Genomic DNA, 16,882 nt, shown 5'->3' on the forward strand with positions numbered 1-16,882 from the left:
GAGGTTCAGGGGCTCTTCCCCCTCCCCCCCTAGGGTGGTGCTGGGGTCAGGGTGGGTCTGGAGGGCCCGGGAGGGGGTGGAGCTGGGGTCGGGGTGGGTCTGGAGGGCCCGGGAGGCCGGGTGGGAGGGCAACCCGGGGCAGGGGCGTTGTATAAGCCGACCCTCAGCTTATACGCGGGTGCCTAATTTCCCCCCATTTTTGGGGTGAAATTAGGCACCTCGGCTTATACGTGGGTCGGCTTATACACGAGTATATACGGTAAACTAGATTCTAAAGACTAATGCATTACCCAAAACAAGCAGTCTTCAACAAACAACAGAATAAAGTCTAAAACAACAAATATTTTAAATGTATTTTATTGAGACGCCCCAATGGCTTTATTTTGCTAATGGTATTGTTTTTGTTTGGCACGTTCTGCCAATGAACATGTTTTGGTGGAAGGGTACTAGCTCCTAAGGAAAGCCATAGGCTTCAACCAGCACAAGCAGCAGTATGATCTCGATCCCATCAGTATGATCTCAACCCCTCTGCTGTTCAGAAGAGTGTTTTGCACTGATCCTGACACACAGAAGCCTAGGAACAATTTTGGCAACTCCAGCAGACTGGTACAGTTATGTGAAATAAGAACATGAGATAAACTTGAGAAGCTTACCTAAACTCCTGGGGGATGTGTGGATTCTGCATGCCAGAGGATGGCGTTCCTCAGTTGCAGCACAGGCAATGGCTGATCTGGTCAGAAGAGCCTTATTCAGGAGAACTGTACACAGAACACATTTGTTTCACTCAGCGGCACATGGATTTCACAATTCCAATCAACACAGTTATAACACTAGAGGCAATAAGCACCACCAGTATCAAGCTGAAGGAAAGGACTTTGGAACCAAACACACGAGGCCCTTAGGAACAATGGAAGTGTAAAGTCTCATCCAGTACAGATAACATTTCTCATCCAGATACGGACACCAATATCTTCTACCTCACATACACACCAGAAATTCAAAAGGGTGCAGTAGTATCATCTAAGGACCACCCGATACGAAACACAAAAGAGCTTCCATGTTCAAGTGGTTCATATTCTCATGAGAAACAGCCTTCAAGTCAAAGTGGGTGAATTCTTAACAAAACGGACCCCATCTCTGCACAAGAGAGAGAACTGGATGGCTTCCAGACCCCACACTATTTGGAAGTGTTCCAAAAACCACAGACTATGCAAGCCCACAATGTGGGGAGGACCTGTATGCACATCCAGTATTAAGGTTCCTTTTTGTAAGGGTAAGAACAATGTTCTCTCTGCTGCTCAGAAGCATAACACAAGAACACTTTGACTATAGTAACAACCACCAAAGTAGTGGAATCTCAAACAGGCCATATCATAATGCAGGATGTAACAAGCTGCCACACAAGATCCCCGAACTGTAAGTCACAACATTATTCAGCCTGCATAATGTTTGCCACGAGACCATCCTGTTTATAAGCAAATGACTTTTGTATGCCATTAGTACAATTCATACTTGTCAGAGATGAGATGTGTTTATAATTGGCTACTAGATGTCATGCTATCTGCAAGGAAGCTTCCACAGGCTGTATTGCCCTTATCCACACAATGCTGTCCGTTGTTTGCACATACACCAGATGATGCATCACGTTGCCAATAAATAAAAGGGAAGGGGGAGGGGAGACAAAACAATTGGCCCCCTGTCCATGACAAGCAGCCCTAGAGCCCTCCCAAAATATTCATTGAGAAAGCTGCAGTAAGTCTCTTGCCCTGGAGATTAAACACGCAAGGAATAAAAAAAAAGAAAGCCGAGGAAAAAACATTCACAATGCCAGTCTCAACACTAGTAAATGCACAGCATCCACGATGAGAGAGGAAAAGAGGCTCTGCCCGGTCTCCCAGCCGCAGAAGGCTCTAGGCTGGAAGGAGGAGAATAAGGGTCACCTTCAAAAGGACAAAGCTGCCCCTCCTCAGTGCATTGGCTCTAACTAAACTGAATGCAACTCCCAGCAAGGAAGGCTACTCCCCAGGTGATTTGCAAAGGAAGAGCTTCTCTGCCCCACAGACAACACAGTGGAGGATATGCCAATAAGGACACACCTTTCTCCCACTCAAATACCTCCCATACATCCAGCAATTAAAGTATTGTGCCCCCCAAAAAACAGGTGGAAGGAGACTGGGCACAAACACAAGCGCAAAGAGCCTTGTGGTGCCCTAAAGCAAACACACAGGGGGGTGGGGAGAGAGAGAGCACGGCTTTCCTGGGCAAGAAACGGGCTTGGGTCGGAATTTGGGAGCACTATTTATTGAAGCCGTTTACACACGACCTCGTAACTGGAAAGGAGACCCAAGAAACAAATCCTAGCTAGGTAAAGACTGCAAGACTGAAGAAAAAAAAACCCGAGAAGAGCCTAAAAGCTTTAGGATGGCACAGAACTCTTGGTAGGCGGGGCAGGGAGGGGTTGGCTGCAACTGGCTGCCAGCTGCAAAGGCATTTGCCCAGGACCGTCACCACCACCACCCCCTCTTTGAAACTGGGAAAGCTCTCATAGGCATTGATGCAGTAAACCAGAGGTTCGTGGGGGAAATAGAGACCCGAACCGTTATTTCTAGAAAACAGTTTATTCTGGCAGCTGCGACCCAGAGGCCCTAATGGGCAGAAATCTGAGTCCCGATTGTACTGAGGGAGAGATATTTATCCAAATTCAAGATACGACAACCCATCAACATTCAGGGTAAAGCGGATAGCACTCCAGACATGGAGGCGGCAGTAGAGTAACAGTTTCACCCAGTTCTTGTTACGGTTTATTGTAACCCTCCACGACTTTTGCCCCAATTACTAGCACACAGACACACAGAGAGACCCTGCCCAGCAACAAGCTATTCCCTTGCTGCCCTAATACATTTCAATACACTTACAGAAAGGAAAAGAGATTATTACAAATTGCAACATCAGTGGATCTTCCATAGTCAGGGGAAGTCTACCCTGCTGTCTCAGTATTAAGACAGACAGACATTGGGAAGACGCCTCCAGGGCATTAAGGGGACTGTACTTTAACGCAGAGGAAAATCTCAATTAACACAGGACCGGGGTGGGGGGGGAGACATGGAGCCCGCCATCCCTCCCTCCGCTTTCATCCTCTCCTGGAGTCCTTGGGATGCTAAGGGGGGGGGGAGGGGAGAAGAGTCCCAGAGCAGCAGTGACCCCTCCCACCCCGCGCACACGTGTCTCCCCGTCCCACCCTGCAGGGGTGCTTGTGCACGTGACTCACAACGCCCCCCTGCCCCCACCCCCGGGGGGGGGTCGCTCACCGCCTCCGCGGGGCCTCCCCAGCCACGCCAGCCGCAGCGCCGCCGCCATCTTGCCGCCCTGGGCCGGGGGGGCGGGGCTTGCCGGCCAAGGTCGCGCGGCCACCCGGAAGCAGGAAGGGGGCCGGGCCAGGGGCGCTTCCGGCCGGTTCCTAGAGCGGCCCTCGGCGCCGAGGAGGAAGGGCGGCCGGAGAGCCCCGCGATGGCGGAGCCGGGCGGCGAGGCCGACGCGGCGGAGCTGCAGCGCCTGGTGGCGGCCGAGGAGCAGCGGGCCCGCTTCACCGCCCAGGTGGGAAAGTCACCCCCCCCCCGAAGCACCACGTCTTCTGCTCCCCTCCTCACAACAACCCTGTGCAGTAGGCTAGGCTGAGAGTGTATATATAATACTGTACATTTTGTTGATTGAAAAGGCGCTATGAAGCAATAGTGCAATCTGAGGAAATTATATTTATAAACCTCCAGGTACTAGCTGGAGATCTTCAGCCTATAGAGGTCAGTGCCCCTGGAGAAAATGGCTGCTTTGGAAGGTGGACTCTCTGGCATTGCGCCACATTGAAGTCCCGCCCCAAACCCCGCCCTCCTCAGGCTCCGCCCCTAAAACCTCCCGCCGGTGGTGGAGAGGGACCTGGCAACCCTAACTCTATGGCATTAGACCCCACTGAAGTCCCTCCCCTCCTCTGGCTCCGCCCAAAAAACCTCCCGCCGTTTGCAAAAGGGGACCTGGCAACCCTAGTGACTGGCCTGAGGTCACCCGGTGAGCTTCCATGGCACGAGTGCGGGTTCAGACTAGGAACTCCCAGATCCCAGTCTGACACTCTTAACCGCCGGCTGTCATTGCATGCTCGTTGCAGCCAAAGAAGTGAGCTGTGGCTCATACTGGAACAAATGTGGGTCACCTTTGTGGCGGGAGGGAAGGCGGCATGGCAGAGCCCGATTGCCTCAGGTCTCGGAAGCTGAGCGGCGTCAGAACTTGGAAGGGAGACCACCAAGGAAGGTTCTGCAAAGGAAGGCAATGGCAAACCACCTCTGCTTCTCACTTGCCTTGAAAGCCCCTTGCTGGGGTTGCCAGAAGTGGACTGCGACTTGATGGCACTTGACCCATGAACACATTAAGCTGCCTTATACTGAATCAGACTTTTGGTCCATCAAAGTCGGTATTGTCTACTCTGACCGGCAGCGGCTTTCCAGGATCTCAGGCACAGGTCTTTCACATCACCTAGTCCCTTTAACTGGAGATGCCGGGGATTGATCCTGGGACCTTCTGCATGCCAAGCAGATGCTCTACCACTGAGCCACAGCTCTCCCTTGACACACAAACACACACTACCTTTAGGGCACCACAGGATTCCTGTTCTGTTCTGCTGCAGCAGACTGACCTGGCTACTCCTTGGGAGCATTCACAGGAGGCCTGGCCCAGGGAGAACCCATGAGGTCAATCTTGATGTCTGGCCCTTACCCAGACTGCTACAGAAAGTAGGTTCTTTTAGCCTGCCCTATTCAGAGTTACCTGTTGTTTTACACGTACCTCACCCATCATTGGAGGCATGTCTCTCCCAACTGGGAAGTTTGGGAGAAACCTTAATCCCTGGAAACACTGAATTTCACACACTTCTCCCAGAGCTGCCTATCAGTCTTTGTTCAAATTTTGATTACTATAAAAAAGGTGCTGCTGACCAAAGATGTTTGTGTCCCTTTCCCCCCCACCCACCCCCATGTTCCTCTAGGTCCACAATTTTATGGAAGTCTGCTGGGATAAATGTGTTGATAAAACAGGCGCCAAACTGGACTCCAGAACTGAAACTTGCCTGGCCAACTGCGTCAACCGCTTCATAGACACAACGTTGTCTGTCACCAGTCGCTTTGCGCAGATAGTACAGAAAGGAGGGCATTGATGGCCCCACCTCGTGCGGCGTGGAGTTCTGCCAAGCCTTCCTTGACCAACAGACTGGACACTGGCCAGCAACATCGAAAGTCCTACTTGGTGAAAAGATCTAACTCAGTGCAGAAAGTCTATCCCTGTTCTGAGAATGTCACTGGCCACTGTTAGAAGATGTTGAACTGTGTCATCAAGAGCAACATCTTGCCTCTGTGACATTTAATAAATCAGGAAAACTTGCCCAAACAACTTGATATAGTGGAAACCGGTTGCTTTGTGTTCTTTTGTTTGCGGGATTAGATTTTTTTCAAGAGGCAAATGGCTTGCTTTAAAATACAAGTGGTTTCAGGAAATTAATGAAAAATGTGTTTCGCTGGAGAACCTGAAAGTGTAGCTCTCACTGCTCTGGGCCTTTGCCCCACTCGGTAAAGCTGAACTTAAAAGAAAGTATAACACACAACCATTTAGGTGTAGCATGCCACACTGCACCAGTATCTGCACCAGTATAAGTGTATTGTAATGATGCAGTAGTTTCCATTAAAACCAATTTCTTCAGTCTCTTTGTAAAGGCGTAACAATTACTCTGCCCAGCACATTGTGCATCATAGCAGCCCTGATAGCCTAGAACATCTAGATTTGAATCTAGCAAACCCATAGAGACCAACAAGATTTTTGAGGTATGAGCTTTTGAGAGTCATAACTCCCTCAGGTCTCTAAGGTGCTACTGGACTCAAATCTACCCCCTTCTGTTTCTCTTCCTCTTCCACCAGCTCCTCTGCATGAATCACCAGGTTCTTGGCATCAAACCTTCTGCCCCTCTCATCCCCAATAATGCAGAAGTTAGAAAAACAGGTGTCAGCACCCCCTCTCACACACCTGGACTGCTCATGAGTGGAGCCCATGCTGTATCAACCCAACTTCTCGCAAGCGATTCTAACATCTCTTGTATGTATCAAAATCAAATAGTTCAGTGGATCAGAAATCGCTTCCATTGCTTTAATAGCAACACACCTTAAGATTGTTTTCAAAACAAAGCTGTATATGTGCTGGTCCTACACTGCAAGACAGAAAACCTGGCACTCATAATCTTTGGAAGATGATGATTCCACAGACATGGATGCCACAACAAGCAATTGTGGACCAGGGGGCCCAAGCGGTAAAGCAAAGGTCCTGCAGAAAGTGATGAGGTGCGGGGGCAAGCCAATATGGGCCCTGTGAGGGTAAATTGTGAATCCGGAATGGAGTAAACACACCCGAGCCCCCGATCTCACCAGCTCTGTTACCCTGAGTTAACACCTTCAATTGGCAACAGCACCCCGTGGCTGAAAAGCACAAACAGCATTAGGTACATCCATTTTACAGCTGTTTAGCAGTTATGGTGTCCCTTAAGGAACTCTGGGAATTGTAGTTTGTTGAGGGGACTGTTGTGGCCCTCTCTTTGGATTACAGCTCCCCATACTACCCTCTACAGAGCTGTCTGTGCAGCTGGGAATTTTTTTTTACATTAGAGCCAAACTAAGGTTGCCAACCACAGCCTCATAAATTCCCAGGGATGGGGGCAGTACTTGAGGACAGCGGAGTTTGGGGAGGGTGACTGAGTCAGATGTGATGCCATAGTCTGCCCTTTGAAGCTGCCATTTCCTACTGGGGAACTGGTCTCTGTAGTCAAGAGACCAGCTGTAATTCTGGGAGATTTCCATGCCCCACCTGGAGTTGGTAACCCCAAGCCCCCCCCCCAAAAAACGTGTTATGTTCTCAAATCCTTTGATGCCAGTACTTCAGTTATTTAAGTCTATAACACTACTTGTTGGGAGGGGGCGCAACCTACCAACCTTTTCTGTTGCTCTAGCCAAGGAGTGTTGTTCTCTTTAACTGCATAAACATTTATTATACCCATTGTGGCCCTTTCTTCGCTCATATCCCAGAATTGCCTCAGAAGGGGAAGTCTGACAATCAGAGATTGCTTGCACCCAGAGAGAAGGGCAGCTTCAGCACTGGCCAGCTCCCAGTAAACCATCAGTATGCTCAGAGCTACGATGCTATGACCCCCAACTATCATAAAAACATAAGATCAGAAAAGCCCTGCTGGATCAGACCCAGGCCCATCAAGTCCAGCAGTCTGTTCACACAGTGGCCAACCAAGTGCCTCTAGGAAGCCCACAAACAAGATGACTGCAGCAGCATTTATCCTGCCTGTGTTCCAAAGCAGCTAACAGGCATGCTCATCTGATCCTGGAGAGAATAGGTATGCATCATGACTAGTATCCAATTTGACTAGTAGCCATGAATATCCTCCACTCCTCTCTTAAAGCCCACAAACAACTGCAGCAGCAACCTGCCTGTGTTCCACAGCACCTAGTATAATATCCTCTTTCCCTTAACAGAGACCAAAGCTCAGGACTGTATGTGTTTTGAGCCTCCACACACCAGAGTACAATCTCTTAATCAGAGCCAGGGGATAGCCGCACCTCTTAATCTCCACTTTTCCCTGTTGACCCCTTTTATTCACAGCCGTAAGCTTAGGCACGAGGGATGCATGGGGAATATGGCCTCTCTCCGCTCAGTTCCACAGCAGAGCCTTACTGACAGCTTGAGGAGTTCTGGGGTTTCTCCATTATTTATTGCAATTAGGTTTTACATATTGGCCATTAAAAATAGAGTTAGATTACAAAAAAAATGGAGATGGGCCATAAAGCCACCAAGTTCCCTTCTGAGCCGCTCCCAAGAGTATCAATTGGTAATCAAGGGTCCGCCTGGTCATGGCTAGATGGTGATGTGGCCGGAATTGGGGGTGGGCAAACAGCCCTGGTCAGGAGCTGCTTTCTCTCCATGGCAGCTTTCAGGCCAGGGGCAGACGGAAGGCTGCCTCCTGCAAGATCCCGAGGTTTGCAGAGCCAGTTTGGACCTCAGTTTGCTCCACTGGGACGGCATTTGGAAGAGAGCCCTGTTCTCTTGCAAAAATAAGCACAGGCACAGCCAGAGCTGGTCCCTTTTCATTAATCCTCGTCGGAGCTGTCCTCCGACTTCTCGTCAGCCGCCACTTTCCAGTTCTTCCTCTTGCTGCGCTTCTCCTGCACCCCTTCGCTGCATCTTTCTGAGGTGGAAGAGCAGTGTTTCCTTCGCTTTTTCTTCGGCTGCTTCTCCAGCTTCCCCCTGGGCTCGCTGTCCTCTGAGCCGCTGGAGCCACTGTCCTGCCCTGAGGAAGAGGCCGGCCGCTTGGTCGGGGTCTTCTTGGCCTTTTTGTGGCGTTGCTGCCTCTGCTTCCCTGTGCCCGAAGCGCTGGCCTCGGAACATTCAGATTCTTGGGAGGAATCCGATGTCACGCTCAGCTGCTCCCTTTTCTTCTTCTTCCGCTTCTTGTGCGACTTCTTTTTCCGCTTCTTCTTGTGTGATTTTTTGGCCTTTTTCTTTTTGTGCAGCTCCAGCGAGGACCGTCTCCCAGGCTGAGATTTTCTTTTTCCATTTAGAGAATTCTGTTTGTCTCGTTCCTGTTGATCGCTGTTTAGCAAATAAAAATAATAAAAGCTTTGAGCATGTTGAATGAAAAAATATTAGAATCACAAAGGGGTGACACAGGCCAACCCCATGCTCAATGCAGCCTAGAGCATCCCTGACAAGTGCTTGTCCAGCCTCTGCTCAAAGACTGCCAGTGAGGGGGAGCTCACCACCTCCCTAGGAAGCAGATTCCACTGCTGAACAACTCTTACTGTAAAAACGTTTTTCTTAACATCCAGCCGGTACCTTTCTGCCAACAATTTTAACCCATTTTTGCGAGTCTTATCCTCTGCTGCCAACAGGAACAGCTCCCTGCCCTCCACTAAGTGCCAGCCCTTCAAGAGAGCAATACTTCAAGAGAGCTCAACCTCCTCTTCTCCAGACTAAACATTCCCAACTCCCTCAGCCTTTTCTCGCAGGGCTTGGTCTCCAGGCTCCTGATCATCCTCATTGCTCTCCTCTGCACTCACTCAGTTCTGTCCACATTCTTTTTGAAGTGAGGCCTCCAGAACCGCACACAATACTCCAGATGTGGCCTGACCAATGCAGTGTACAACGGAACTATGACATCTTGCGATATTCTAAAGCAAGGGTGGGCCAGAGTATGTAAAAGAGAAACTTTTGGTGTGCCGGCAAACTGAAATGGAAGGAAGGGGAAGAAAGATGAGGGCCATACTTGGCCAGACACACTAGGAACAACCCGAGCACCAGCGGTGGTGTTAACAATCTCGGGCTTGTCTCCAAGAGCTCTGGCAGCTGGACAGACCTGAGAGGCAGCAACTGGCATTGCCTCCTCTCATGCCAAGAGCCTCAGTGTTTGGGATATATCAAGCAGATACCCGGACAGGGGAGAGAAATGTTCTAACTGAACAGGGCAGAAGTCCATCCTGGTGACCAAGACAGTGTCATCTGCTGCTGTTTGCCACGTGCCGCACGTGTTCGAAATCCTTACTGTGATGCTTCTCAAACTTCTGAGTGCATCTTGGGATTAGACCTCTGCATTGCTAGTTAATTCAATACGTCTTTCAAACATTACGTGGATGTTCCAGAACCGCTTGGGGCAGAGAAAAGCAAGAGGCAGTTTGGGTGTCCCCACTCAAAATCAGCAGCACCCCCCATCCTTTCTCAAATGATACATTTCCATAGCGGCATTTCATTTCATACAGAAAAAGACTAAGGAGCTATTGCAGTACCAACTTTAGACACAGCTATAAGATTTTTTGGAAGTCTGCAGTTGCTATGCACAGGAAGGCAATGGCAAACCACCTCTGAACATCTTCTTGCTTTGAAAACCCTACTGGTCGCCCTAAGTTGGCTGCAACTTGACGGCACTTTACACACACACACACACACACATACAAGATTTCTTTAGTAGCTTATTTGCTTTACCTGTCTGTATCAAATTCTTCCGGATACAGTTCTTTGTAGCCACTGTGGCCCCATCTGAAAGAGAGCATCAAGCCACTGGAGAAATGGTCTCACCCAAGAGCTATATAACGACCGAGCCCGGCTGCCTCGTCCATAGAATCATGTGATATGGTCCTTGCTGGGCTGTACCACTTCTGGCAGCAGGAGGGGAACATTATATTTATAAACGCTATAGCATCTCTACTTCACTTGTTTACTGGGAAGTGAAACACAAGTATTTTATCAAGCACTACTGCACACTTATAGAGCAACAGAAGTACAACAGTTCCTGCTGTATGCTCGGACCTCCAACTAAAATGACATCTGTGTTTGCTCACATTCACATAAAGCCTAGACTACTGTAATGCACTATGCATTGGTCTCCCCTTAAAATCAATTCAGAAACTTCAGCTGGTGCAGAATGCTATGGCTCAACTATTATCAGAGCTTGGTGGAGCATGCATATTACTCCCATTCGGCAGACAGTCCATTGGCTGCCCATTTCTTACCGGGCTCAATTTAAGATACCGGCTATCACATACAAAGCCCTTCATGGCCTTGGCCTCTCTCATTAGCGGGGGGCCCTCCCCCTTTGCTCCCGCATGACAGCTTCGCTCATGTCAGCAGGGCCTTCTGCAGGTGCCAACCTGCAAATGGGCAAAGCCCACAGCTGCCCTTACAAGTGCCTTCTCCGTTGTGGCCTCCCACCTTATGGAAGGGCCTGCCTGAGGAGGTCAGGAAGGCTCCCTCTCTCCTGGCTTTCCGCAAACTATTCAAACTGAATATTGTCGAAGGCTTTCACGGTCAGAGTTCATTGGTTCTTGTAGGTTATCCGGGCTGTGTAACCGTGGTCTTGGAATTTTCTTTCCTGACGTTTCGCCAGCAACTGTGGCAGGCATCTTCAGAGTAGTAACACTGAAGGACAGTGTCTCTCAGTGTCAAAGGTGTAGGAAGAGTAATATATAGTCAGAAAGGGGTTGGGTTTGAGCTGAGTATTGTCCTGCAAAAGTATTGTCCTGTAAGTATCAAGATAATGTGCTAATGAGGGTATGGTATGTTAATATGGAACCATTGTATCCTGAAGTGATCTGTTAATGTGTGTAATCCAAAGCTAATCTGTATGGCTATTGTTGAATGTTGTCTTTGTCTGGAGGTTTTTCAGGGCAGGAAGCCAAGCCTTATTCATTCTTAAACTCTCCTCTTTTCTGTTAAAGTTGTGCTGATGTTTATGAATTTCAATGGCTTCCCTGTGCAATCTGACAAAATAGTTGGTAGAATTGTCCAGTCTTTCAGTGTCTTGGAATAAGACCCTGTGTCCTGTTTGTGTCAGTCCATGTTCAGCCACTGCTGATTTCTCAGGTTGGCCAAGTCTGCAGTATCTTTCATGTTCTTTTATCCTTGTTTGTATGCTGCGTTTTGTGGTCCCGATGTAAACTTCTCCACAGCTGCAAGGTATACGATATACTCCTGCAGAGGTGAGGGGGTCTCTTTTGTCTTTTGCTGATCGTAGCATTTGTTGTATTTTCTTGGTGGGTTTAAACACTGTTTGTAGGTTATGTTTTTTCAAAAGTTTCTCCATCCTATCAGTGACTCCTTTAATAAATGGCAAGAATACCTTTCCTATGGGAGACTGTTTTTCTTGAGTTTTCTGATTTTTGTTTGGTTTAATGGCCCTTCTGATTTCATTCTTGGAGTAGCCGTTTGCTAGCAGTGCGTGATTTAGATGATTAGTTTCTTCCTTGAGAAACTGTGGTTCACAGATCCGTCTTGCACGGTCCATTAATGTTTTGATTATTCCTCTTTTCTGTCGGGGGTGGTGGTTGGAGTTTTTGTGTAAGTAGCGATCTGTGTGAGTTGGTTTCCGGTAGACCTTGTGACCTAACTGAAGGTTTGATTTACGGATGACAAGGGTATCAAGAAATGGGAGTTTACCCTCAATTTCCTTTTCCATGGTACCAACTATTTTCTACCAACTATTTTGTCAGATTGCACAGAGAAGCCATTGAAATTCATAAACATCAGCACAACTTTAACAGAAAAGAGGAGAGTTTAAGAATGAATAAGGCTTGGCTTCCTGCCCTGAAAAACCTCCAGACAAAGACAACATTCAACAATAGCCATACAGATTAGCTTTGGATTACACACATTAACAGATCACTTCAGGATACAATGGTTCCATATTAACATACCATACCCTCATTAGCACATTATCTTGATACTTACAGGACAATACTTTTGCAGGACAATACTCAGCTCAAACCCAACCCCTTTCTGACTATATATTACTCTTCCTACACCTTTGACACTGAGAGACACTGTCCTTCAGTGTTACTACTCTGAAGATGCCTGCCACAGTTGCTGGCGAAACGTCAGGAAAGAAAATTCCAAGACCACGGTTACACAGCCCGGATAACCTACAAGAACCAATATTCAAACTGAATTATTCAAGAGGGCTTTCCTGTGCAGGTAACAGGGTTGTACTGTACAAAATAGTTCACAAACTTACTTGGACAAACGATTACGGACTGAGGTCTATATTGCTTTGTGCAGCTTACTGTAAGTAGGATCTTATTCTGTAAATTCTGCACCACTTAATGTGTCATGTGAATACTTATTGTACGCTTCAGTTTTTTCTGGTTGGTTCCAGACTTCTAGTCCTAATGCATTGTTTTTTGTATGTTCCATATTGTTGACGGTATTGACGTGCTCTGCGTAATCTGCCTCGAGTCCCTGTGAGAAAGGCGGACTATAAGTAACGTAAATAAATCTATTCCTCATTATCCTGGCCTTCGTCGTTCCTCCCCCTGGCCAATATTCCCCAGTCAAAACTGACATTTAGATTCTTAAGTTCTGAGAGGCAGAGACCTTTCTGTTTAGTTTAGGTTTGTCTATAAAAGGCCTGACACTGTGAAGGCGCTGTAGACATCCTACGAACAGCAGCAGCTTCCCGACCTGTCTGGCATGCTGGCTTCACATTCGTAGAGCTTCTTGTTCCAGTACCGGGCATGGCGGAGGTCATCTTCCGTCGTCACAGATACAGGAGCAAAATTCCTCACCTTCCAGTCGTTGTGTTGGCTGCCCTCATCAAAACCGTCGCTACGCATCCGGCTACTGCAGGCGGGACAAGAGAAAACTTTTCAGTAGGAGTCGACGCACATGAAATAAGCATTCTGTGGAAGGAATTGCATGCTAAGGGCAAGAAACAGCTCTGCCAATGTTGGTAAGAAGGACAGAGGACACCATGACCCTCCCTCCTTTCTCAGAAATAGAAAAATCACTTCATTTCCCAGCTTGGGTTGTCCTAAAGATGCACAGCTGGAGTTAAGTTTTCTGAAGTGCTTCAAGAGCTTTTCATAAAAGAATGCTGCAGTGGACAGAAAAGCTACACTCACTCAACTTCTCCCTGATATGAAGATTGGCAATCATAGCTGGGATAGGATCGTCCTAGATGGAGTCACATTGACTTTTTCAGCGCAGGTTAAGAGCTTGGGGGTGCTCACGGACCCTGCCTTGCTCTCCATAAAGCAGGTTGGCACTGTGGCCAGGAGCTCCTTCTATCAGCTACATCTGATTCTCCAACTCTCATTACCTAGACTCGGCTGATCTGGCCATGCTGTAACCTTGGGATTGGATTACTGCAATGCGCTCTACATTCTGTCCTCAAACATTCTACTGTAGTCTGAGTACCAGACGTTTCCTTCCTGTTAAAAGCTCCTGGGAACAATCCTAGGTGTGGAATGTGATAAGCCACTGAACAGCTAGAAGACTGATAGGAAAGGAGGAAACAAACATCCTTTCCCTAATGCTCAAACTCTGAATGGACCAGGCACAATCTTCTAAGCAGGATATGTAGCCCTAATAAAGAAGCAAGAGTCAAGGCGCAAAGAGGGGGAAATAGAATTTCCATTCCTAAAGAGAACATTTGATAATATCTGAAAGCAGGAAAAGGTCATTAAAGGTAAAGTGTAATAATATACCTGGAAGAATTGGAAAGCAAACTCTTTTGCTTGCCCTGATGTACTTCTTCAGTTTGCTTTTCCATCTCTCGTATTTTCCACATTTCTGACTCTTCCTGAATCTGAGAAACATCAAGAAACAAACTCAAAGCAACATTTCTACAGGAATAGTGCATAAAACATCTCAGTTGAACATAGACAGCCTAGACTGTGATATGCTCTGCTCTGTACCTTGTTATGGGCATCGGTGTGACGAATGACATTTCGCAGGAGGACTTTCCCCAAAGGGACCCGGGACATACTTCAACCTTAGATAATAACAAACAAACATCCAGTAAGTTTAGTAAATGACACTATATACTATTGCCTAAATATTCCTGTTAGGAAAATATTCCTGTTAGGAAGCGGAAGAGGAAAACTATTCAGTGGCTGTTCAAAGAAGGAATTTGTTACATAAATAATAGGGTAAAATCTTGTATCTGCATGGGGAAAACATCAGTCAGCAAGCAGTATCCATGCTGAGAGAGGCCTTTTTCATTCCCAGTTCTCAAACGCAATACCTTTACAGATAAAGAACATGTTACGCAACTGGGATCAAAATACCAAAGAAAAGATTACGCTGGTTCACAAACGCATCACTCACTGCTGCCTTTTAAAAACCAGGTCATCCCTGTTGCCCACAGCTAATTAGGAATCTTGGGAACAAATCTCTTCTCACATTCTTTGAAAATGCTGGTTTTCCTTGTCATGCTGCTGAACTGAAGAAAGAGAGCCAAACTCAAAGGAACAAGTCACTGCAGGAACACTGAATGCCGATCAGTCCCTTTCAAACAAACTACAGTCATGCCTATAAAGCGCATGCTTGACTTTTAAAATATACCAAGACTTTCACTCTAATTGTACAGAAGTAGGTAACAAGCTGATTGTTACCATTCCAGGTTAACAAATCCACCCATTTTAAATGGATGTGAAGGGGGACCCTTTCAGGGGCAGCTGGCGCTTTTCACAGGTGTACCTTTGGTGCCTTAGAAGAAGAAGAAGAGTTGTTTTTTATATGCCGACTTTCTCTACCGCTTAACGGAGACTCAAACCGGCTTACAATCTCCTCCCCCTCCCCGCAACAGACACCCTGTGAGGTCGGTGGGGGGCTGAGAGAGCTGTGACTAGCCCAAGGTCACCCAGCTGGCTTCATGTGTGGGAGCGGGGAAACCAATCCAGTTCACCAGATTAGCCTCGACCGCTCACGTGGAGGGGTGGGGGAATCCAACCCGGTTCTCCAGATCAGAGTCCACCGCTCCAAACCGCCGCTCTTAACCACTACACCACGCTGGATGCCAGCTTTCCCTCTTAGGGTCCACTCTGTGTGTCCAGCCTTTAAGAACTTCATCCCACAAACAGAAAGCTCGCTGGTGGGTTGATGGGACCCGAGGCTGGCCATCCTGCACATGCAGCTGCCTGACATGGAGGGGTGTGTGTGTCGCTGGCTCAGCTCTGATCAGTAAAAGTCCTGCAGGGTCTTGAGCACAGAAAGGCCTTTCCGGAGAATCGCGGCCAGGAGGTGCTCTCGACGGAAGCCGGGACTTCCTGCTTTCGTGCCACGGTGGCACAGCCGGTCCTCGCACGGCCTAGCCTACCTCACAGGGCTGTTGGGAGACAACCCAAGGAGGAAGAGGGAGGGGGAAACCGGCCACGCACATCGCCCCTGGGAGGAAGAGCGGGACGGAAAGCGCAGATCCCACGCAGCCGACCAGCCCCTCCCCCCCCCACAGACACACCACCCGCAGCAGCAGCGGGAGAGGTTTCCTGGGCGAACACGCGTTCAGGCTCATTCACACGCGGCCCGACACGGAGGCCGAGCCCGGCCCTTCCTGTCCCGCCACCCCCGGCCGGCTTCTCACGTACCGGGCTGGGGCTCCGCGCGGCGCCCGAGGCTCCGGAGGCCTCGGAACCCGGCGAGCGCAGGGCGAGCGGGGCAGGGGGACGAGGGGACGCGGCGCTTCCGCTTCCGGCCGGGTCGGCTTCCGGCTTCCGGCGGTTGCTATGGAGACGGCGTGGGACGCTCCGGCGAAGGGAGGCTGCCGCGGGCCTGAGCGCTTCAGACATTGCTTCTTCCTTTTAGATTTATTTGTACAAGCATTTTAAAGTTTTCGTAACGCTTTAGTAGTTTCTGCAACCGTTGGGCGGCCTAAGCCTGCTTAATCGCAAGTAAGCCGCCTGAACTCAGCGAGGTCTTACTCCCAAGTAAACCATTTTTTCCTTTTTAAAAAAAACCAAATACAGTGATTGGGCCCTGCCTTTTGCGCAAGCGTAAATGCCTCTTTTGCCCTGGCCTGGATGGCCCAGGCGAGCCTGATCTCGTCAGATCTCAGAAGCTAAGCAGGGTCGGCCCTGGTTAGTATTTGGATGGGAGCCCACCAAGGAATACCAGGGTTGCTGTGCAGAGGAAGGCACTGGCAAGCCACCTCTGTTAGTCTCTTGCCATGAAAACCCCCCAAAAGGGTCGCCATAAGTCGGCTGCGACTTGACGGCACTTTACACACACGCACAAATGCCTCTTTGCCTCCCTCAATGCAACAGCCAGCCTTGCGAGGCTGGCCTCATACCAGCGGCCGAAGCAGGTGTGGGGGGCGTCTGGGGCTGGCTTGCGTTGCCTTCGCAGTGGGCTTTTCCTCCAGCCTCCTGATTAGAGACTGTCCTTTCTGGCAAGTCACCCTCACTAGTAAAAATGAATATTAGTCATGATGCATCCCTATTATCTCCAGGATCAGAGGAGCACGCCTGTTATATGAGGTGCTGTGGAACACAGGCAGGATGGTGCTGCTGCAGTTGTCTTGTTTTTGAAG

The 16,882-nt window shown here is 48.8% G+C and overlaps 3 protein-coding genes across 4 annotated transcripts in view; 1 reads left to right on the forward strand and 2 right to left on the reverse strand.

The window, feature by feature from the left end:
• LOC130486941 (carotenoid-cleaving dioxygenase, mitochondrial-like) overlaps window positions 1-3,357 on the reverse strand; it is a 30,830-nt gene extending 27,473 nt beyond the window's left edge. The window contains exons 1-2 of the mRNA XM_056860245.1: window positions 3,309-3,357; window positions 654-758 (exon numbers count right to left, since the gene is read on the reverse strand). Coding sequence (XP_056716223.1) covers window positions 654-758; window positions 3,309-3,357 — 154 coding nt within the window. The remainder of the gene's footprint in view (window positions 1-653; window positions 759-3,308) is intronic.
• A 134-nt stretch (window positions 3,358-3,491) lies between these two features.
• TIMM8B (translocase of inner mitochondrial membrane 8 homolog B) lies at window positions 3,492-5,197 on the forward strand. Its single transcript, XM_056860243.1, has 2 exons — window positions 3,492-3,594; window positions 5,030-5,197. The coding sequence occupies exons 1-2, from the start codon at window positions 3,508-3,510 to the stop codon at window positions 5,195-5,197; spliced, it is 255 nt and encodes an 84-aa protein (XP_056716221.1). The 5' UTR covers window positions 3,492-3,507.
• Window positions 5,198-8,164: 2,967 nt separating this feature from the next.
• Window positions 8,165-14,378, reverse strand: NKAPD1 (NKAP domain containing 1). 2 transcript variants are annotated; one of them, XM_056860231.1, is made up of 5 exons: window positions 14,271-14,378; window positions 14,061-14,161; window positions 13,036-13,194; window positions 10,066-10,119; window positions 8,165-8,679 (listed from the first exon to the last, which is right to left on the reverse strand). In XM_056860231.1, exons 1-5 carry the CDS (start codon window positions 14,337-14,339, stop codon window positions 8,178-8,180), a joined length of 885 nt encoding a protein of 294 aa, XP_056716209.1. In that variant the 5' UTR covers window positions 14,340-14,378; the 3' UTR covers window positions 8,165-8,177. The 2 variants fall into 2 exon arrangements, with proteins under 2 accessions (XP_056716209.1, XP_056716210.1); XM_056860232.1 differs by having other exon boundaries at window positions 13,036-13,191; window positions 14,271-14,342.
• Window positions 14,379-16,882: the final 2,504 nt, after the last annotated feature.

The sequence above is a fragment of the Euleptes europaea genome, chromosome 14 (assembly GCF_029931775.1).
Source record: "Euleptes europaea isolate rEulEur1 chromosome 14, rEulEur1.hap1, whole genome shotgun sequence".
NCBI classification, from domain to species: Eukaryota; Metazoa; Chordata; class Lepidosauria; order Squamata; family Sphaerodactylidae; genus Euleptes; species Euleptes europaea.

Bases quoted from the DNA above. Each gene is read 5' to 3' on its own strand.
- TIMM8B (XM_056860243.1), top strand. From the start codon at position 3,508: ATGGCGGAGCCGGGCGGCGAGGCCGACGCGGCGGAGCTGCAGCGCCTG. The intron at 3,595-5,029 runs GTGGGAAAGTCA...ATGTTCCTCTAG, and splicing joins GGGCCCGCTTCACCGCCCAG to GTCCACAATTTTATGGAAGT.
- NKAPD1 (XM_056860231.1), bottom strand. From the start codon at position 14,339: ATGTCCCGGGTCCCTTTGGGGAAAGTCCTCCTGCGAAATGTCATTCGT. The intron at 14,162-14,270 runs GTACAGAGCAGA...GATGTTTCTCAG, and splicing joins ACACCGATGCCCATAACAAG to ATTCAGGAAGAGTCAGAAAT. The intron at 8,680-10,065 runs GTAAAGCAAATA...TTTGCTAAACAG, and splicing joins GAAGAATTTGATACAGACAG to CGATCAACAGGAACGAGACA.